Below are 23037 nucleotides of genomic sequence, written 5' to 3'. Positions count from 1 at the left end.
TATATTTTTTGAAAAGATAGTGCATTTTGTAAATTTTGAAAACTACTTTTCTTATAAAACTTTATTTGAATTCTTGAAAGTATCTTGAGAAATTTCTATTAAATTTTTGTCTTTCCTTAGCCATTTTTCTTAAACCTGTTTTTGTTTATTATTTTTGATGAATGCCAAAGGGGGAGAGTTATGTGGCTTAAGTTAGCAAAAACTAGACTAACAAATACCAAACTAATTAAAAAGCAAATCAAAAATCATTTCTTTGGTAACAATTATTTTTGCATATTTTTACTAACTTTACCTAGGTTGTCATTACATCAAAAAGGGGGAGATTGTTGGTGTGGTTAGCACTAACGGTCTAACTCAGGTTTTGATGAATGACAAAGTAGGTTAAGTTAGTTTCGTTGTGATTTACGACTTTGACTTAGTGTACAGGAGAAGTTCAGATAGGTCGATGGGCTGACCGGATATCTAGCACGAAGTTCAACTAGGTCGACGGGCTAACCAGATAGCTTGCACGAAGTCCAGATAGGTCAACAGGCTGACCGGATGTCTGGCATGAAGTTTAGCTAGGTCGATAGACTGACCTGATAGCTGGCATGAAGTCTAGCTAGGTCGACGGGATGACCTGATAGCTGGCACGAAGTCCAGATAAGTCGACGGACTGACCGGATATCTGGTAGGTAAGTTAAGATAAGTCACTGGAGGGGAGTGACTTGGTGAGGGCGCGTTTCCCGTTCGAGGGAACAGTAAACATCGATCCAACTTAAAACCATTTAGAGAATCTAAGTTGTGATCATGACTAGATTCTGGTCTCGGTGAGACAAAATCTAATTACTACCTTTTTATTGCACTAACACTTTGTTTTGCAGGGTAGTATAATTTGTATTTGTCTCATTTTCTTGTAGAAAATTGAGTTGCTGGAAAATGGTGGTCCGGGCGCTCGGAAGGGATCCGGGCACTCAGAATGCAAATTATATCCCGACGCAATATGGAGCGGGCTGATTGGTTGGGTCGACGTCACGCTCTAGGCGCTTGGAAGGGATCCGGGCGCCCGGAGCTTCCTATATAGGGAGGCCACCACCTGGAGCAAATAACAACAACTTCTACTATGACTGCTCTCGTGCATGCTATACTTCCAAGATGCTCTTGCTACGCTGCGAAGCCTCTCCGACAACTAAGTGATTAAGTAGTCTTTATTTTATTGTTGTCGGTATTTTCATAAATTCTTGTACTTATTACGATTCATTAGTGATTGCCCAACGAAAGCACTCTCACGTGCGGGCCTTGGAGTAGAAGTCGACAAAAACTCCGAAACAAGTAAAATTGGTTTGTATCAGCATTGTGCCTCACAACTTCTTAGATACGCATATACATACGTGGTTCTATATATCAAAACCTTAATCTTCATCTTCCTTCTCTAACTTGAGTGTCGGAGTAGTTACATCGGGGATCTCCCTGACCGTCATCCTAACCTTCTTTTTTGGTTGTTGATTTTCTTCTACATAGGTTTGAGATCACACCGTCGTCGTTCTTGTTATTCAGCTATTGACAATTATGTTGGCTATCTAGCTAGCTCACTCGTGAATCATCAGTCGACGTTTGCGAGCAGATCAAGGTGCAAAATACTTTATTGGGTGTCTAACCTCTTCCATGCAAAGGGTCATTATGGTATGGTAAAATGTCTCCTGTGATTTATCTGTTTATATCTTACTATTAGATTGATAATACTGAACTACTTAGGGTGAGCGATATTACTTTATATATTTTTTCCCCAATATTTTTAAAACAAATTTGTATCTATTTTTTTCTTCTTATAATTTATTTATTTTATTTTTTATTAGAATTTTTAATTAAGGTAAATTTAAATTTATTTTGAATTTTATCATAAAAATCAAACATATTGAATGATTAATCTTTTACGTATATTGGACCGCCGAGGAAGGACTCGAGATTTATTTATTTATTTATTTTTTTAAATATCGATCTAGGAATATCAGTGTTCACGATATAGCAATATCGTTTGATGTTTAATTGATTTAATTACTTTTTAAATTTAAAATTGAATAATAAATTAAAATAATCAAGATTTAAAAAACTAAATTTCTAAATATATTGATTCCAACATAGGGTAAAAGATGATTCATTCGTCTTTAATATTTCCTTAACTCATCCCTAGACTAATAGATAAGAGTAATACGTGTTGAGTTTTGATCTTAAAATTTTATATGATGATATCTTTAATTTTAAATGATGATATCTCGAACACGTTGCGGGGAGTTTTTTTTTTATTTTACTTTACATGCGGGTAAGAATTTAATCTATTTCCGCTATAAACACTTATTATTGATATATCTGAACGGTAGAAAAATATCAAAACAATCAATATTTTTAGTTGACATGAGATATTTAAGTCTTTAATTTGATTAATCTCGATAAAAAATATACATAAAAATCTGACAACCAATATTATCTGATCCACTATCAACGAGGGGAAAAAAATGCTTCCTATACCACAACTAAATATTAAACTCGAGATGACTGATGTATCTATGGCTGCCCGGGGAATCAATCTCAGTATTAGTCGGGCTTAAACGGCGTAAACGGAGGTCAATTAAAAGAAAAATTAACTGATATCCAACCCATGCCACGCGTCCCTAGAAGTGTACAAAAGTCCCTCCTCTCCTTCCGTTCGCCCAAGAGCAGCGAAGAAGATCCCTCTCTCGGTCCACTTACCATTCCTCTTACCGATCCCTCTCTGCTTGCTGCCATCCAATCCCTCTCTCGCTTGCCGTCGTCCACCGGGGCCGCGGTTGCCGTAGCTAGGGGGTCACCGCCGACTCCGCCCGTTGCGCTTCTCGTTCATTCGGAATTTGGAAGTCATTGGAAATTGATGGTTCGTGGGATCGATGGGAACCCAATCGGGCAAGATGCAACGCTATGCATGGGCGGGAAGGTGAGAAGAAAGTATCGAGGTTCATTAGAGTCCGTCTCCTCGCCTGGTAGTTTAGAAGAAGAAGAAGAAGAAGAAGAAGAAGAAGAAGAAGAAGCATCTCATGGTCCTTCGCCTCGGACATCGTTGTCGGCGTCGGAGACGCACTCCGATTCGTTCCTGAAGGTACCTCCTTTCCCGGGTTATGGACTTGCTTCTGTATATTTAGATTATTTTAGGAATTGGTTACTATGTGTTGCTCGGATGTTTTCGTACTTCCTCGTAAGATGTTTGGTCTTATTCGAGTGGTGATCTTGCCCAGCAAAGTTTGTAGCGAGTATAATTTATCATGCCCCGTAGAATGTAGGAGAAATTGACAGTCTTCAAATGACCCAGATGCGATGCAAAGCTAGCAATTTAATCTACATTAATCCAATTTTAAAATAAGTTCCATATAGCTGATCCGAGATTGTTGGGACTCGTAGCTTGTTGTTGTTATTGTCTGGAAGCCTTCAGAAAGAATATTTCAGGAGCTTTTGTCCACGAAGATTGCCTTTCAAATTGAAATTGTTTTGTTTCAGGTAAAATCCACATCATCTTTTATGCAAATTTCCATTTTATGCTACAGAATGAATGATCTTTGTACTTTAGGCTCCTGCTAATATATTGTCAAGGAAGTTTGGTTTTCTTAGTTTTCTATAACTGAATAATTTGTGATTCAAGCCTGGACTCCTAGTTTGCAATCGAGAAACTTGTTCTTTTCAGTAACACTCATTCTCTCTATAGGTTTCATGACTAGGCATAACAAAGAAATCCTTTCTCTTGCAAAGCCAAATACAATGATAAATGCAGCGGATATAAATAAGATAAACACAACAAGAGAAAAATACAAGCACTAACAAATAATTTACATGGTTCAAAACCTCTAGTTTCTACGCCACGCCCTATGAACACTTAAGGTGAGTCACCCCTTAAAATGCCCACTATATTTTCTTTTTACCAGAGGTGGAGAAATCTCATATAAAAATGTTCACAAAAGAAGTGTAAATAAGCAACGACAAAGCATCTGAATATATAAAAACAAATTTAGGACTTTGAGGTACAAACCTTCAGTCCTAAGCATATATGACAATGGGAAAATAAAAGAATGCTTTGTGGAGCTGTGGAATGGTCCGAGAATCATGACTTTCTTCTTATTTTGAACTCCTCTTCCACCTTTATTTACAATCTTCAATTCATGCTTGGATAAACTTCTTCTAATGAATCTAAGTTGATTGAAATGTGAATCACAGCCGTAATTGTCAGCCACTGTCTCAAATTGACTGATTATCTATCTTAAATCCATCCCACATGAATTAAAGCCTCATCAATGGCACCTATGGATAAGTTCTTTTAAACGATCTTTTTTTTTTAATTCTAACAATAAATTAGTCAATTGCCTAGTTGACTGAAACCATATCAGTTGACTGCCTAGATTTTGTTTGCAACTAATTAAGTCTTAGTTAACTTGCTTGCTGACTTAGCACATTAGTCGATTGGAGTCAATTTCCAGTTGATCGAAGCATCGACTACAACCCTGAAACCCACGTCGTTTCTTGATCAAGTCTTAGGCCTAAGTAAGACACTACTTAAACCTCAAAGTACAATCATTCGACTCTCATAATTCATTTAAGAGATTATCTTAGTAGTTTGGCTTTGCCATCTAAGTCATCTCCTATTAGGTTATTAAGTCCCTCTAATGCAATGAGTTCTCATCTCATATAATTTATCATCCTTCACTCCTTTACATAGTTCACCTCCTTCCGATTGTCATCATCATTGCCACCTTGATGCTCTACATCCTACGATCTCTCTGATGTCTCATACCGTCTTTCTGATCTTTTGCAGACCTTGAGCCATCAAGCCAACTAAGCTCTTGCAAGCTTCATATACATATAAGTCATACCATCAAAACTAAGTTAAACCCTTTGTCAAACTCATCAAAATAATATAGTAATGTTGGTGCAATTGTGCTTCAACTTGGTCTAGTTAAACTAAGGCATTTTGACATTTGGCTATATGCTTGGTCAAAGGTGTAAAGGTATTGATTCTGTCCGGAATCTGAGTCAGACGGACAACCAGGTGAGGTGGATGGAATGTTGACCAAATTGCGACGTCCCGGAGGGGGGTATGCTGAGATGACTTCTGTGCTGACCAAGTCGTCAAAAGTCCTCTGGTCAACGCTACCTGCAGCTAGTGACCGGGCTGCCTCAGTCCCTGGTACCCTGAGGCTCGAGGCAGATCCAACGAATATATAAGTAACAGACTAAGACTTATAATAATGAAATGCGTATAGAACATGAATAGAGAGCGTACCCTGGCCCTGGGGGCGCCCTCGGATGGGACGCTGCTCGAGTTGTCGTGACCCGGAAGCGTAGATGAATAAGCCGGATGAAGAGCTGGATATAACGACACCTAGTCGAACATGACCTAGATCTGGAAGACGATATGCAGGTCAGAACCTCGCCATGCCACGCTTGCCAGGATATGAAATCGGCATGCAGGCTGGGATATGAAATCGGCACGCAAGTCGAGACACAATGGGCACACCCAAATAAGACAACGATGCAAGGATCGGAATGTAGCCTCGGCTTGACGGCCGGAACGCAGCAAAGACGGAGCACGATTAGATCGGAATCCACTGGCGGCGAGGGCCCGGAGGTCCGACCCACATCGAAGGGACACGACAATGTGGACGGTCCGGAGGTGGCCTACAATGAGGCGATAAGAGAGGCAGTGTTGTGGCGTCCTGGAGGAGACCGCTGGTGAGGGTTTAGGGTTTAGCGCTTGGCTGTTCGGCGGTCCGAAGGGCGGCGACCGACAGTTGTGGGCACCGGTGTGCCAAGGGAGAGGGAAGAGGTAGGAGGCGGCAAGGCTGATGTTGTGGGTGAGGCCGAGACGGTGTCGGTGCAATGTTGTGCGGGTTTTCCCGGCAGCGGAAGAACCCAAAGCTCTTTCTCCTCCGAAAGGCAGCGACCCCTTCAAAGAAGAAGACCTTCCTTCTTCTGTTGGCTATGGATTGAAGGAAGAAGGCGACTCCGGTGTTGGGGCTGAGAGGGGAGAAGGAGGCGTCGGTGAGGAGGGCGGCAACGCGACGGCTGTGGCGACCTCAGTGACGTCGGCCTGGAGAAGAGAAAGGAAGAGGCAGCGGCGTCCTCGCGTGCATCTGTGTGGCGGCCAGGGCGCGAAGAGGCAGCGGTGCCGCTTGGCGACAAGGGAGAAAGCGGCAACCGCGACGGCGGTGGCGTGAAGAGGGAGAAGGGAAGGCGGCGTTAGTGTCGAAGGAGGAGAAGAGATGGTGATCGGAAGCGCTTGCCGGCTGTAGGAGTGGGAGAGTAGAAGAGAAGGGTGGTGCCTTGCCGGCGACGAGGGAGATGGTGTTGACGGAGGTGGCGTCCTCTCTACTGTGGCGGCGGCGAAGAAGGTTAAACGCCCTAGCCCCCAACCCCTGCCTCGTTTTCCATACTAAAGCCCTAAATAGTGTAAGGACAAAAATACCCCTCCCTCTCCTCTTAATTTCCCCAATGCCCTTAAACTATATCCGTATCACAAGCCTCCCCTTCAAGTCTAGTCGAAGGAAGTGCGAGTTCGACTGACTAGACGCAACCAAACGAAGAACGAAATGCCTCCTGAATGCAGAGTCAGATCGTCGTGTCGAGCAAGCAATCGGTCGAATGCCAAGTGAGAGCCCGAGCGATACCGAGCAAGCGATCGATTGGATGTTGAGCGGAAGATCGAGCGATATAGAGCAGACGGTCGGGCGATGCTAAGAGAGCGATTGGGCGATTATGTGAGTGCTAAGCAAGATGTAAAACGGGCGCCGACCAAGCAACAAAAAATAATGTCGAGCGAGTGGAAAGACGAAGGGCAAGCGGCGTCGAGCGTGCGACCGAGAAAATGTCGACTATGCTATAGGGAGAATGTTGAACGGGTCGAAAGACGATGGGCAAGCGGTGTCGAACGTGCGACCGAAAAAATGCCGACCAGGCAACAGAGATAATGCCGATCGGGTGGAATGAGAATGAGCGAAGCCGAGTGCACAATTTAGAAAATGTCGACCAAGCGACAATAAATCGCAACCGGGCCATAGAGAGAATGATGGACAAACAAAGCCGTGAGCGCGACCGAGAAAAATGTCGACCGAGCGACAGTAAATCACGATCAGGCAATAAAGAGAATGATGGACGAACAAAGTCGTGAATGCAACCGAGAAAAATATCGACTGAGCGACAATAAATCGTGATCGAGTAATAGAGAGAATGATGGACGAGCAAAGTCGTGAGTGCAACCGAGAAAAATGCCGACCGAGCGACAGTAAATTGCGACCGGGGTGATCGGGCAATAGAGAGAATGATGGACGAGCAAAGCCGTGAGCGTAACCGAGAAAAATATTGACCGAGCGACATTAAATCGCGACCGGGCAATAGAGAGAATGATGGATGAGTAAAGCCGTGAGCGCAATCAAGAAAAATATCGATCGAGCGACAATAAATCGCGACGACAATCGAACATTGGCAGTTGGGCAATAGGGAGAAACCCGAGCTGGTGGAACGACACAAGCGAGGGGTTCCGAGGGCATGACCGAAAAAATGTCGACTAGTGCAAAGCGAACAACCAAACGATACTGATTGGTCGACTAAGAGAAGGCTGACCGGGTGATTGAAAGAATGCCGAGTGGGCGCGAAGCTGGATAGATACGGAGCCTGAGACCAAATTAGAATGGGAGCAGAGCTCGTGGATCGAGCACGAATGGGAGCAAAGGCTCTGTGAGTTGAGTCGGGCGCGGATCTCGAGAGAGTGAAAGCGATCGAGGGCAGAGCTTGTGGATCGGGCACGACCGTGAGCAGAGCCTGTGGATGGAATGCGAACGGGAGCAGAACAATCAGGCGGTTATGCGAATGCCAAGCAAGGAGGAAAGCAGGTATCGACCGAGCAGCCAATGCTGGGCAAAGCGATGAGTGAGACGCGAGGGACGAGTTCCGGGCAAAGCGACAAGTGAGGCAAGAGCGGTGAGTGCCGGGTAGAGCGGTGATTGAGACACGAATGGTGAGTATCGGGTAGAGCGGCAAGTGAGTCACGAACGATGAGTGTCGGGTAGAGCGGCGAGTGGAGCGAGTGTGATGAGTGTCGGGCAGAGCGGCGAGTGAGGTGAGTCCCTGACTAGGGAGGAACCCGCCCGACTAGTAGTTGATTGTGAGAGTCAGATCGGGAAGCCGTTGGTCGTGAGAGCATACTCACTTATGACACACTGGGGAGAGAGTCTGGAGCCCGACCGGGAGGCTGTTGGTCGCGAGAGCATGTTCCCTTATAACTCGCGTTGGGACGAGAGTCTGGAGCCCTTCCGGGAGGTCATTGGTCGCGAGTGCATGCTCGCTTATAACTCGCGCTAGGGCGAGAGTCTGGAGCCCGACCGGGAGGTCGTTGGTCGCGAGAGCATGCTCGCTTATAACGCGCTGGGGCGAGAGTCTAGAGGCGTGAGAGCATGCTCACTTATAATTCGCGCTGGGACGAGAGTCTGGAGGCATGAGAGCATGCTCACTTATAACTCGCACTGAGGCGAGAGTCTGGAGGCGTGAGAGCATGCTCACTTATAACTCGCATTGGGGCGAGAGTCTGGAGCCCGATCGGGAGGTTGTTGGTCGTGAGAGTATGCTCACTTATAACTCGTGCTGGGGCGAGAGTCTGGAGCCCGACTGGGAGGTCATTGGTCGCGAGACCCTTGATCACTTGTTCTTCATCAATCTTGAACTCAAAAGGTTCCTGGTCGTCATGCCCCTTCTTCACAAAGACTGCCCTATCTTGTAACTGACTGAAAAATTTCACTTTGACTACTGCTCCATCATTTGGTCGTTCATAACCTTCTCCTTCTTTGAGAATCTTTCTCAGTAATCTTCTTATCATTTCCTATTTCGGTAACAGCCTTCCACGAGACTAATTCAAGCTCAACCTGAAGGGTGGCATTTGGTGGCACCACACCCTCATTGGCAGCAGCAGGCCTACCCTTCTCAGCAAATGCATATTGCAGTTTTACCGTGTGGAGAAGTTTTTCAGCTTTCTTCATGGTCTTCACAGCTTTAGAAAATGAAGGAATGAAGTAACCGTCTTTAACTGTGAACTCAGCTTCTTCAGACTTTGAAACCACAGTTCCATCTTCAAGCCTTGCTTCATAGTTCAAAAGTACTTCATCTAAATCTTTTGGGTTCTCAAATTTCACTCCTTCAAGATTTTCTTGATTATCCCTCTTATCTTTAATAATGCCCTTAATGCTAGACCAAGATAGTAGCTCAACATCAAATTGCATAGTAGCATTAGGTGGGATAGTCGGGGGAGAACTAGATTCACCATAGGCCAAATCAGGAGGGATGGTGAAGATGGCATTTTCACCCTTCTTCATGGTCTTAATTCCTTGATCCCATCCCTTTATTACTTGACCTTGACCGAGCTTGAATTTGAAGGGTGTATCCTGATCGAAGCTGGAATCAAACTTAGTCCCATCGAGCAACGCCCCAATGTAGTGCACTTCAACCTTGTCTCCTACCTTGGGTATGCCCCAACCTTCCCCCTCCTTGACAAGCTTCTTCTTAAGCCGCTCTTTCTCGATCTCCTTCTCCTCCCCGACCTTGAGGATAGGGCCGTCAACAGGAGATCCATCATGCCTTTGTCCATCATGTCCTCGTTGGAGGGCATTAGTATGTCGAAGTCCCCATCCATGGACGATTTGTGGGACTATACGTAGGTTGTTTTGACAGCCCTCCACTTCACTCTCTCATCGTTGTCAACTTCATCCTCCTCCCCATCGGATGAATAGATCTTTGCTTCTTTGCAGAGGATCTCAGGGTCATTCTTTCAAACCGTGACGACAGTCTTGAACAACTTGAGGTCATTCTTGCCGGGCACGTTGATATGCTCCTCCACGTCTTCATCGAGGGTTGGATCGAGCCCTACAAAAGCCCTAATCCCTAATTTGCTGCTCCTCTCAATCTTCATCATTGGATTCATCGTCTTCTCGCCACTACCTTTGGTGTCCTCCTCATTAACGTCACAATAAGTTGACCATATAACAAACAGAGGAAAGAAGTAAATGATTGTTTTTCACTATGAAAATCTTCTTTCTCAACATTCATTCTTTTCTCTTTCCAGGTTCTCTTCTCTTTGTCCGCAGGACCCCACCTCGATGACCATTTTTTATCACGTCGATTCTCATTCCCTGAGCTATTGATTGTCTTGGAAGCGGACATGGGATGGACTTATCTTGCGGTCGGAGACCGAAGTCGCGAGCAAATTTATTAGATGCTCTATGATGGCTATTGGGAGCCTCCTTGTCAAAAACGTCTTCTTCCTTCACGTTTGTTCGGTGATTGTTATTGCATTGGACAAGACTTCCCCTATTCAAGGTTCTCAACATCGCCGCCATCCTCTTCATAACCCGGTCAAACCGACTGTCATCATCTCTTGAAACCACTGCGCCATATCATGATCAAAAGTGTTGTCGACGCGTTGTTGTCTTCTCGGTGATATGATTCCTCAGATCAACTTAGCTCTGATACCAATTGATGCAACATATCACTATCAGTTCCATTAATTCATGTACAAATACCAGAAGTAATCTTTTAAACCCTGTTGATTTCGTAGAATACTAGGACTCTAGGAGATAGACAACCAAACTCGACGTTTGGGAAGAAACTACGCAGCCGCGAAGAAGAAAGAGGAAGGAAATGCACTATTCAAATTTGGGAAAGATGCTAGAGCTTCGAAGAGATATGAAAAGACATTAAAGTTCGTAGATTACGACAACAATTTATCAGAGGAGGAATAGAAACAATCTAAAGCACTCAAGGCCGCATGCAACAGCTTACAAGATGAAGCTCAAAGACTACAAAGAGGCAGTAAAGCTTTGCACCAAGGTGCTAGAGATCGAGAGCAGAAACGTGAAGGCTCTATATAGAAGAGCACAAGCTTACATTCAACTCGCCGACTTGGACTTTGCAGAGTCTGACATTAAGAAGGCACTTGAAATTGATCTCGACAACAGAGATGTGAAGTTGGAATATAAAGTGTTAAAGGAGAAAGTCCGGGGAGCCCTAGAAGCAACCAAGACTTGATCGAAGTTGAGGAGTACACCAAATTGTTAGCCCAAAAGATTGATCCTATCGAGATTGATGAGAAGATAAACCCTAATGTTTATCATCTAAAGTGACTTAGTCATATTCGTGTTTTTAACGTAAAACATTTGATTACTTTCCATGGTGATTCTTCTGATGATGATATGACCAACAATTTGAGGGTGAATTTTCTCTATCTTGGGAGAATGATACAGGAACAGAAGAGCAATTTTAGTTTTTTTTTTTTTATTATTTTATCGAGTTAGGATTTTGAGGGTATTTTCATCTACGCAATGTTAGGGTCTTGATTCTATTTAAATCATTGTTTAGTTGGTTTTAGGTTTTAGTTTTTGATCAATAAGAATTTGCGGTTGCGTTGTTTCTTCCCAAATGTTGAGTTTGGTTATATATCTCTTGATATTCTGTGGAATTAACAGGATTTAGAAGATTACTTCCGGTATTCATGCGCGAATCAAGGGAACTGATAGTTATCCGTTGGATCATTTTCCAATATCAATTTACAATTATTTACCAATTCTTACCTTTAAATTGGCTAGCGTACGAACAACAATCGCATTCAACAGTAGCTGATCAGTGGCTCTCTCCCTTGGCTCAACATCAGCCAACTGTGGGCCCAGGAACTAAGAGAGAGGCTGCATTGCCCCCTCTCTTGAGCTGCGACTAAGGCGGTTGCAGCAATAACGACCATTATTGCTTGGGAGGGAATGGGAGAGAGGAGAGGAGAGGATGTTACTGGTGACATGTGGAGGGAAGGAGCGACTGGAGGTGGATAGCTCTGGTGCTGAGAGAAGAGGAGAAAGAAGAGGATGGAGGAAGAGGTGGTGTCAGGTGGATGGACCAGTGAATAGAAGAGAACTTCGTCATGTGTAGTGAGAGAGAAAGTCATGTGGGAGGAAAAAAAATCACGAGAGAGAAAGAGAGTTGAGTGAAAATTATTTCTATCTCTTAAAAAAAATTATCTAATTCATTCCAATCTGAGTGACTGGTTTTACCCACTTAAAATTTGGTTTTACCATAAGATGGCCAAATCAAAACTAAATTGACTCTAGTTCGAACCCATATAACTCTAATCACCATGTCTACTCGATGGATTTAATCCAAACCTAATTTTATTTCTACTTGACATCCAAAATTTATTTTAAACTGTTTGGTTTGATTTATTTTATGGTTCAAAAATTTAAAAAATAAATAAATTTTAAGATGTGAAAAATTATAGATAAAATTCAGAATTTAACATCTCCAATACTGATCAATAGTGAAAATAGTGCATTTCTCTATCAATACTAATTCAAAACCCCATTTTCAACTAAACCCAATAATATTGAATTAGTTAATAATATAGTTTAGTAAATAATTTATTAGTATCTTGTATTATTTAATAACTTTTTCAATAAATGTTTTTGCAATATTTATTTACTTTTTGGTTACTAAAATATGATTTATTATGTAGTAAGAATCTAAAAAAGGTATACAAATTATTAATATGATATTGTTTAATATCTCTAGAAGGTTATTTTATCAATTAATAACAAAATAATCTGATATCCTTAACCTATAATAACACTAATATGATATTATGACTAATCTAATTACTTATTACTGTTCATTATTTATATTTTGTTATCAGTAATGCTATAACATGAGACATGATATATATCCTTATTATGATTGAACATCATTTGTCTTTTTTTATATCATTTCTTTAATTTTTTCATAATAGTTTCAATTTGACAGGTCCTACTAGTGTGATATGGTCGATATTTACTTTTTATGACAATCTATCTTGATATAGATTTTGACAACCATGGAAAAACACAGCTTGAAAATGAATATATGTTGATAATTTTATTTTGCTTCCTTTTTATTAATTTGGATAACATTTTTTGAGGAGCAAAACTTGTCACAATAATCTTTATATGATGTGGTAAAAGGCGATTTGCTAGCGCCCAGCGCCCCCACTAACCCGTACCTTGGCCAACACGGAGGAAGTAAATTACGGGTGACTACTAATCGTTAGTGCAGTGGCCAAGGCATGGAGGAAGACATGCTTGGATGTGCTGAGTTTCGACCCATGACCTAATGTGGTAATACCACGTGCCTTAACCACCACACCGTCTCGAGGGGACACAATTATCTTTATATGAGAAATATACGTAAGTTGTGCTGATTGCATATATTTAAATCTCAAATTGTATCAAGGTGATAAGGGTCAAATGTACTAAGTTTGTAGTATATCGAGATTAGTATGAGAGTGGCATGGCAGATACTTGAAGTTTTTCTAATGTTGTTTCATACAAGGTGATATGGGCTATCCAAAGAATGATATGAGCAAGACATTGCTCGACACAGGCAATAGATAGTTGAATGTAGACAAAATTTAATACAAAAAACAGAAGTTCTAAAATAATCATGTTCTATCGTCATGCCTAAACTTGCATAATAAAGATAGAAAAACCAACAAAGTTTTTAAACAAAATTATAAGTGAAACAATATTGAATATCTGAGAATTGACTTCATATTTTACTTGCATATCTTTCAGAGATGTGTTGACTAAGAAAACATATGAAATCTCACAATTTTCAAGTTTCAAATCCTCCTCTTGAATTGTAACTTAATTCTCTTATATTTGTTTTCTAGGTAAATGAAGACGCACATCATTGAGCTATAAAAAAACCAGCGAATATACATTTTTGCAATCTCTATGTACCTTAGACAAGATAGTTTTGAATGGAAAGTGGGGTGAGGTAGGCAAAATTATAAGTTGCTGAATGGTTGTTATAATTTGGTAGGGTAAATAGGAATCTGAGTCCATAAAAGTCAATGTTATAGCCTTATTGAAATAAAATATAAATGCAAGTTCTGATTAGATTAATTTTTTTTCAGAGAGTTGAATATGTGATTGATGGAAGAGTCAATTAATTATGTTTATGAATGTACGTATAAAAATTGTTTCCTACAAAATGTAGGCTGGCATGGGTAAATTGGTGCCCCACCACATATTGTCTGTTGGTATTGGTTGACTATGTTGCATTATTGTTCCAAAATGGAACAAAGACCAGCACCAAAATTGAGATTAAAGAAAAGTAAATCCTTGCCTGATTATATACAGAATCAAATCTTTTATTGTTCTTCACAGGGTATCAGAGAGGATGAGTCCAATTCCTACCTCACCTTGTTACTATGCCTTAGTCAATCACCATCATAGGCCTTCTTGTTCATCTACCATCATTTTTCTACCATCATTTTTGTGTGTAAAACTGGAATACTAGCTAGTTGATACCATGAAATATTCCTGCTGATAAGATTGAGCTAAATTTGCCATTTTCTTTTATACAAATCCCAATTATGAAGTTTCACTTCAGAATTACAAAGATCTAACACATGGCCTCATATATTATAAACCCTTTGGCAATAAGTAGTAGGTTCACGACAAATTGGACCTCTACTTGTTAAATGACTATCTGTGGCACAGTAGCCTTTTCTCTGTATTAAACAAATGAGAGAGGCAATTCTGTTTTAAAGCTGCCCGTTTGTTGGAAAACAAATTTATAGGGGACTTTACCTAGCTATTTTTTCCTCAGATCAACATATACAAACTCCATGTTGGGGGCTTGTATATTTAGGATAACCTTTGCAAATTGCAACCTTGCTTTAATGCACATCTGAAGCTTTTGTATGATGTTTGGTTTTCCATAGTACCCCCCATCTTCTTATATCAGCCTTTTTTTTTTTTTTTTTTTTAACTACAGGATGGACGAAAAATACATGTTGGTGAATGTGCTCTTTTTCAGGCAAGAAATGCTCCACCTTTCATTGGAATAATTCGACGTTTAATAAAATGTACAGAAGATTCTCCCAAGTTGGGCGTCAACTGGCTTTATCGACCAACTGATCTTAAGCTTGCAAAAGGCAATTTGCTTGATGCTGCTCCAAATGAAGTATTTTACTCTTTCCACAAGGATGTGATTCCTGCTGCCTCGTTGCTTCATCTGTGTAAAGTTGCGTTTTTACCTAATAGTGTTGAACTTCCACTGGGAATACCAGCATTCGTGTGTAGGAGAGTATATGACATTGCTAACAAACATTTATGGTGGTTGACTGATCAGGATTATACCAATGTGAGTTTTTTCACCATTCTGCCTCTATATTCTATGGTACAATAAGACACCAGTTTCTTGTCCTGATTATTCTCTATGCATTTATTGATCATTAACTGTTCTTCCTCAGGAACATCAGGAAGAAGTTGATCAACTTTTGAACAAGACTCGGCTGGAAATGCATATAGCAGTTCAATCAGGTGGGCATTCACCGAAATCTCTTAACAATACAACAAGCAACCAACAGTTAAAATCTGGTTCAGATAGTGTACAAAGCAGTGGCATCTCCACTCCTCAGTCCAAGGGAATGAAGAGATCGAGGAATGATCAAAGCATGGAGCCAATCAAAGGTGGCAAAGGCATAGAACCTGTGAAGCAAGAGCAGGGAATTGAGCCAATTAAGCGACAGCATTCTTCTAAACTAAATGATGGAAGATTTATTGACACTATAAAGTCTGAGAACATTAAGGCAGAAATTAATAAAATGGCAGACAAAGGTGGGATTGTAAGCATTGAAGGGGTTGGGAATTTGGTCAGTTTAATGCAACTATGTAACAAAGAGAGAAAAATAGATTTGGCTGGTCGGATAATGCTTGCTGATGCCATTGCAGCCATGGAGAAATCTGACTCCCTTCATAAGTTTGTGCAACTCAAGGGAGTGACAGTACTGGATGATTGGCTCCAGGAGGTTCACAAAGGAAAGAATGATAAAGGTAGTAGTCCTTGCGAAAGTGAAAGTTTAGTTGAGGATTTTTTATTGTCTCTACTTCGTGCGCTTGAAAAGTTGCCTATAAGTCTGAATACTCTGCAAAGTTGTAACATCGGCAAGTCTGTGAACAATTTGCGCAGTTTTAAGAACTTGGAGATCCAGAAGAGAGCTAGAGGTCTTGTTGATACTTGGAAGAAACGAGTTGACACAGAGATGTCAAAGATAAATGACAGAAGATCTGTTGGATTCAGCCAGCCAGTTTCATTGCCAGACAAGCCAGGTCATTCTGATGTCAGTCAAACACGACATAAGCGTACTGAATCAACTTATGGAACTGCTAAAATGCCCAACACCCTGTCCTCAGCAAGTAAGCTTCTGACTGGTAAGCCTGGGACCTTAGATTATACTAAGAAAATTGTACCTGCACCTGTTGTAGTTAGTTCAAAGGATCTAGAATGCAAAACAGTTGCGAGCAGTGGGGGGTTAGTGTTGCCACGTGTAGCAATTAAAGAGGAAAACAGCAGTGGTTCCTATCAGTCTCATAGCAATGATCGATCTTGTTCTAGTGATCAAGAAAAATTTACGTCTTCTTCACAGAAGGAAGAAACAAAGAGTTCAGCCACTGCATTGATGAATACCACCAAGTTAGGTAGCCTTATCAACCATAATCAAAGGTCAAGCAATGGGCTTCCTGTAACTAACATATCTGGAGATCCAAAGGAAACTCATTCTGGTAGGTTTGAGTCGGCCAACAAGGTTGTGGCAGCAGAAAATGCATTACAAGGTGGACTGACATGTCAAAAGCCACTCGATGTCCCTATTGGTCATGGAAATATCAATAGGTTGGTTGTTAGGCTGCCAAACCCTGGCCAAAGCCTGGGAAAGAATGACAGTGGAATCTCAGTTGAGGATCCATTGGTAATGGGAAGCAACCAGTTGCCTTCTGGTATGCCAGACAAACAAGATCGGGATGATGGTAGAATGAAAAGGAAGAGTGATGTTCCTTTCTCTCATATCATAAGGGATGATAATACAGTGTTATGTCAAGGAAATGAGGTTAAAGACGGATTATTTGGAAATGGAGAAGTTAGCTCACCAATGGGTTCTGATGAAGAACATAGAAGAAATGTTGAGGTAACTGTAAATTTTGCAGATCCTGCTAGAAGCGCCTATTTGACATCTGGGAATGAAAATGGAGCCTGCTCAACTGAACCAGGGACAAAAAATTCTTATAGTTCTATGCATGCCTTGGAAGAAGGCTGTGCCAAATATTCTGAACCTACCACTCCTTCGGCAGTTGGAGATGATACCGGGATGAATCTACTAGCTAATGTGGATACAGGGGAAATTTCCCAGTTTGACATAATGTCACAGATCAATTCAGTTGGAACTGCACCTGCAGTGGAGGAACAATGCACTAGCAATGATGCATTTAGTTTATCTTGTGATGATGACATGGTTCAGAAGAATATCCAATATGATGAACCTGTTAATGCCAATTCTGAGATGCAAGGGAAGAAAGTTGGCAATACATTTGTGAAAGATCTATCACAAACTGAAGATACCAGGCCTACAACTAACAGTGCTAATGTTTCTCAACTGCAGGACAACAAATTAAATGGTCATCAAACAACACAATATACTATCACCTGTATGAGTTTGTTTGATAAGTGTAATTCTACAAATATAGAGGTACAACCTGTGGAAGAAAGAGTAGGTAAAGCTGCGTCTGTACCAGTAGAAGTGGAGCAGGGAAATGGGGTTGGAACTTCAATTGAAGATAAGCAAACTACTGAGGTGCAACTTTCTGACATTTGTACATGTAGTAAACCTAACTTCACGGGCACACTGATTGATGAAAACATATCTTTTCATGATGATTATAAGAAGATGGAAGATGACATTAGGTGCACTTCTGATGGTAATGTAGATGGTAAGTGTGATACAGATGCCACTAATTCTGATAGGAAATTAGAAGCACCTCTTGTTCAGGATGATATGTCAAGCTACGTGGTGGAGGAAGTATTAAGTGCTTCTATCTCAACTGAAAGCCTACATAAACCTTCAACCCCAGATGCTGCAGCTGTAAATGCTGATTCCATTGTTTCATTTCCTGCTGATAATATTTCTTCTGCCGTTGCACTTGATGACTCCAAGATTTTGCATTCTGATCACACACAAATCAACCTCTTGGAGTTGTCCCATGAAGCAAACGAGGACAACAGTATGCCTCCTCCTAGCACTGATGAACCTGCAGTATCAGCTGTTATTTCTTTGGCTGCTGCTGAAGTGCCATCTACTTCTAACATTAAGGAAACTGAGAACTCTTTAAAGTCCTTTAAGGAATCTGGATTTGATGCAGAAGCTAGGGAGGATGATATTGTATCATCAGTAGACTGCTCCTCATCAAGTATTGTTGCTGAACCACTTGTTGCCATTAGACTTGAGCTCGATTTGAATGAAGTTATTCCTATAGTTGAAGGGAATCAAGACCAGAAAGATATCTCTTCTACAATATGTTCATCTGCAATTGACTTGCCTACTCTGTCTCCCTTTACAAGTCACAAGCAACCACTTGTTGCCATTAGACTTGAGCTCGATTTGAATGAAGTTATTCCTATAGTTGAAGGGAATCAAGACCAGAAAGATATCTCTTCTACAATATGTTCATCTGCAATTGACTTGCCTACTCTGTCTCCCTTTACAAGTCACATATCAACTGATTTGCCTGCTGAAGTTACTGTGGCTGCACCAACCAAAAGGTATTTTGTTCCTCCTCAAATTTTGTTGATGACCAAAGGTGAACCTGGATGGAAAGGTTCAGCAGCTACTAGCGCATTCCGACCAACAGAGCCACAGAAAATATCTAAAATTCGTGATATGATCCCATCTGATGGTGTTGGAAAGAAGAGCCGTCCTCTGCTAGATATCGATCTTAACATACCTGATGAGGAAGTTCTTGCAGGCATGGCTTCTCAGAGTTCTATTCAAATGATGAGGACTACTACTGATGATGATTCACTCACAAGGACTGCTCCTGAAGTTGATCTTCATTTAAATAGAGTTGATGAGGGTCTGGAAAATGGCCAGTCCTTGGCTAGCACCAGCAGTAGATTAGAGGTGCCACTGTTGGCTATGCAACCTGCATCTGGAGGACTCCCTGCTGAGAAAACAAATGTTCTGAGGAACTTTGATCTGAATGACAGACCAGACATTGATGGGCTTAGTGTAGAAGCAGTAGCAAGGAACCAACAAGCAAACAATTCAACTGTTGTGCCAAATTTGTCTCCTGTTACAGGTCATAGAACAAATTCCGAATCTGGTTATACTTTGTCTTGGTTCCGTCCTAACCCTTATCCAGTTGTTGCTGTGCCATCTCTTCTGCCTGATAGAGGAGATAAATCAAATCCAGTAGCTGCAACTGCAGAATCTCTGATGATTCCGAGGTCATTAAATGGTGTTAACCTTCGCGGTGATATTTATTGTGGTACATCATCTCCAGCAATGCTGGTTTCTCCAGCTACACCATTTCCTTATCCAAACTCATCCTTTCCTCCCACTTTTACACTAGCTCCAGTGTCTTTATCTGGTGGTTCAACACGTTATGTTGATGCTTCTTATGGAAGTCGTTCTTGCTTCCTTGCTTATTCTTCATTGCTCACTGGTCCTGCTGGCGCTGTTTCATCTAATTATCCAAGTTCCTACATGATAAGCTTTCCAGAAGGCGGCACTAGTACTGTGAATAGTCAAGACTTTGATTTGAATACTGGTCCAGGGTGTGGAGATATGATAGGAAAAGATGAAAAACTGCTTTCAGCATCAAGACAGCTTTCAGTTGCCACTTCTCGGGCATTTATGGAGGATCAGGCCAGAATGTATGATCTTTGGACTGTAGGTTCAAAGAGAAAGGAGCCTGAAGGGAGTTGGGATGCAGAAAGCACCACTGACAGATCTGCCATGCAAGTCTCGTGGAAGAAATGAAATGATCAAAGAAACAATTTCATCTGTACCTTGAGTCTGGTGAACTACCAATCAATTTCTTTCTTTATGTTTTTGAAATGGTCGAATGATTAAAAAACATATATGCCTTGTTTTGCAGGCACAATCTTATCTGGAATTTCTCACTTGTTTTGCTTATTCACTAGGCTATACATACAAACAAAAGCTCACATCCTAGTGTTTGCGTCAAGCATGACATACAATCTTTGGGAGGTGATTCATTTCGTTCTATAGTTCTTGTTAATGTTGAGATATTATTCACTCCTTGACATTGTTCATGTCCTCAGGCTTTTCTTAGCATTTTAAGGGATCTCAGGCAAGTTTGCTGTTTTTTCTGATGGAAATCAAACAATTCAGGTTTTTTATACAATGTTTCTTATAGAAGTTAATATATTCTATAAACGTTCCATTTTGAAAAATACATATTCCATATCTTGTCTGTGTTTGTTCCTACATTGTGCATTATGTAATCGTGGGTCATATTTGACTTTGAAACCTGTTGCTTGTTTCTTGGAAAATTGTAATATTTTATCTGCCTACTTACTCATTTCACCAAGCACCTCTTGAGCTTCTCACTGCTCGCTTGCAGCCGGTAAATGACTTGTAAATATTTTCCAGATTTGGACTCTGTACAGATACTTAGATAGTCGTCTTCATGTTATCTTCCTACAAAACGAATCTTTGAACCAGGTTTCCATGATTCAGAACTAACTATTTGTGTTTGGTGTTATTGTACGTGCGTGAAGTAGTTTAAACTTCAAAGTTAAAACTTATTTTTACTTTTGATGAATCTGTGTTACTTGTGCTAACTTAATAGCAATCTGGTTGCTTAAACTGTGCTCGATTAACTTCTGTTGTTATTTATTTTAGCAAATTCCCAATATGTATTCGTAGTTGGGACAAAAAAAACCCTTTTGCAATCCTTGTTTGGAAAAAATTAGATGGTTTTTGCGCTTTTTCCTTTTCTTTTATTTTGCAAAAGTCTATTATAAGAATTGCTTTCAAATCTGTGTTTTATTCGTAGTACTTTTTTTCGGCTTGTTGGTTTTAAAAATTGTTTGGTTTTCTAGAAAAAAATTAATTGATTAGAGAGAATTACAATCAATTGCTCAATTAGTGTTGGTTGTGAAAAACTACTTTTGTTTGATCAATCGATTAGAATACATTCTTGGAGAGTTTTGAGCTCCAAGAGGTTTCTTGAATATATATTCTTTTAGTCCTCTATTATTGTGCTAGTAAGGTTCAAATATCTCATAGATTTGGATAAGGTTGAATGCTTCAACTCAAGCTTTTGGTATCTATTCTTTAGTTTGCATAAATTTCATTATCGCATTGAGAGTAAATTTCATCTGATAAGCATTTCAGATGTTATGGTAGAAGATTTACCTCATTACCTCTTGCGTGATAGGTATGATTTAGTGAAACCTTTGTAGGAGTGCCTTAATAGATCCTAACGACAACTATCATAAATTTACACATCACATACTCTTTGAAACACAATTTCAAATCACACAAGAGCCACAAGTAGGAGGTCGATCGAACAACCAAATTTTGAACCGAAAGGGCATTTCGGGACTCTTAGAGAGGATAGTATGCTTGATGGGCATTTACAAAAGCCAGATCACATGGTGAAAAAAAAAGAGATATGATACCATTGCCTTAGATTTTGTTCGGTCAGTTCTTAATTGACTATCCACGATCTCTTGTCATTAGCTTTTGTAAATAATTATTCGACAAATCTTATAGTTAGTGATTGAATTAGAAAGGATTTTCCTTAATCTGACATTTGTAGAAAACCATGGTGGGTGGTCTGCCATTGATCAAACAGTCAGTGGAGGTGGTTAGTAAGGTAGATATCCATGCTCCATTGCTATTCTTGTCGACCATATCCTTTTAGGTAGCCTATAAATTCAGACTCAATGTTTTGATCATATAAATGCAGTGTCACCCTGCAACATAATCTTATCGAAAGGGAACGAAGGGGACCGGGCAAGCTGCTGCCGAGCTGGAGAAGCAGGGCACGTGTTTGTGCCGATGAAATGTCAGCGACAACAACGCGTGCTCTTCTTCTCCAGCTCGACTAGCTTTCCCCGCTTCATATGCTATGTCTATATGCGAAAGGTATATTGAGAAAAACTGACTGTATGTTTTCAGAGCTGTGTTTACTTCTCGTAGTTAAGAGTCTGAATCAATGTTATCCTTTTTTGTTAATGAAACTTGTATGAACTATACGATGAGCTAAACATATCCATGTTTTATATCTTTTCATAAACTTAAAGAACTCTTTATCAAATTGTCGTCAAACTAGACTAACTATTTTCTTTGATCTCAAATACTGCAATTTGTATTTTTTTTTTTGTCCTCATTTCACTAATCATTACTCAAAACCTTCTTATAAGTTTATTATATTTTGTTCCCTAAAACTAATCATCTCATTCAATTCTTTGGTAATATAATTCCAAACATGGTGTCACAAAAAAAAAAAAAAAAGGTGGTGGAGATATTCTATCGAATCTTGTTATTCGGTGGATTTACATGTTATTTTGTAACACATGCATTTATATCATTACGGACAAACTCATTAAGTGATTTAATTGATGTTAATTTTATGTGGTATTGGAATGAGTTTATATGTATAGAACTCATTTGACCCAAACTAATAATAGAATCACGCCTACGATATATATAGGGTATGAACACCATAGAATTAGGTAATTCGAGATCTCTCTGCTTTCCATTGATGAGGAGAGTACGACGCTCTCATCTCAATCCTTACGGAAGATCTGCCTTTTGTTTTTTCTTCTTCTCAGGATTAGAATTTCATGGCAACGTTGAGATGGTGACAAATTCGCTGCATTCGGGTCTATTGTCTTATTGTTTGTTTTAATTTCCGTTGTAAAATTTCGACGTTAACTAGATCATGTACATATTTTTCTTTTCTAATTCATATAATTGCTAGAACTTATTTTAGAATTTATGATTAAGAAACCTCCATCAAGGGATTCTTGAATTGGATGGTCCCAATTGTTCATCATTTGTCTCCAATCATTGCAGCCACCGTGCTCACATGCCACCACAGACCAACCTGAGAATGAAAAATACCAACAATTTAGCACCAGAGCACAGGATTCGTTTGTCGGGCTTAG

General features: G+C 40.5%; 1 protein-coding gene and 1 pseudogene across 2 annotated transcripts; one reads left to right on the top strand and one right to left on the bottom strand.

Moving 5' to 3' along the window:
* The first annotated feature begins 2641 nt into the window (after positions 1-2641).
* Positions 2642-22163, top strand: LOC122029589. 2 transcript variants are annotated; one of them, XM_042588646.1, is made up of 7 exons: positions 2642-3109; positions 14836-15204; positions 15314-18392; positions 18540-19912; positions 19992-20104; positions 20179-21740; positions 21834-22163. In XM_042588646.1, the coding sequence occupies exons 1-4, from the start codon at positions 2885-2887 to the stop codon at positions 19871-19873; spliced, it is 5007 nt and encodes a 1668-aa protein (XP_042444580.1). In that variant the 5' UTR covers positions 2642-2884; the 3' UTR covers positions 19874-19912; positions 19992-20104; positions 20179-21740; positions 21834-22163. The 2 variants fall into 2 exon arrangements, with proteins under 2 accessions (XP_042444580.1, XP_042444579.1); XM_042588645.1 differs by having other exon boundaries at positions 15314-19912.
* Positions 5975-9673, bottom strand: LOC122029467 (annotated as a pseudogene).
* Positions 22164-23037: the final 874 nt, after the last annotated feature.

This window comes from Zingiber officinale, chromosome 10B, assembly GCF_018446385.1.
Source record: "Zingiber officinale cultivar Zhangliang chromosome 10B, Zo_v1.1, whole genome shotgun sequence".
Taxonomy (NCBI): domain Eukaryota; kingdom Viridiplantae; phylum Streptophyta; class Magnoliopsida; order Zingiberales; family Zingiberaceae; genus Zingiber; species Zingiber officinale.
This window is presented reverse-complemented; position numbering and strand designations above follow the sequence as displayed.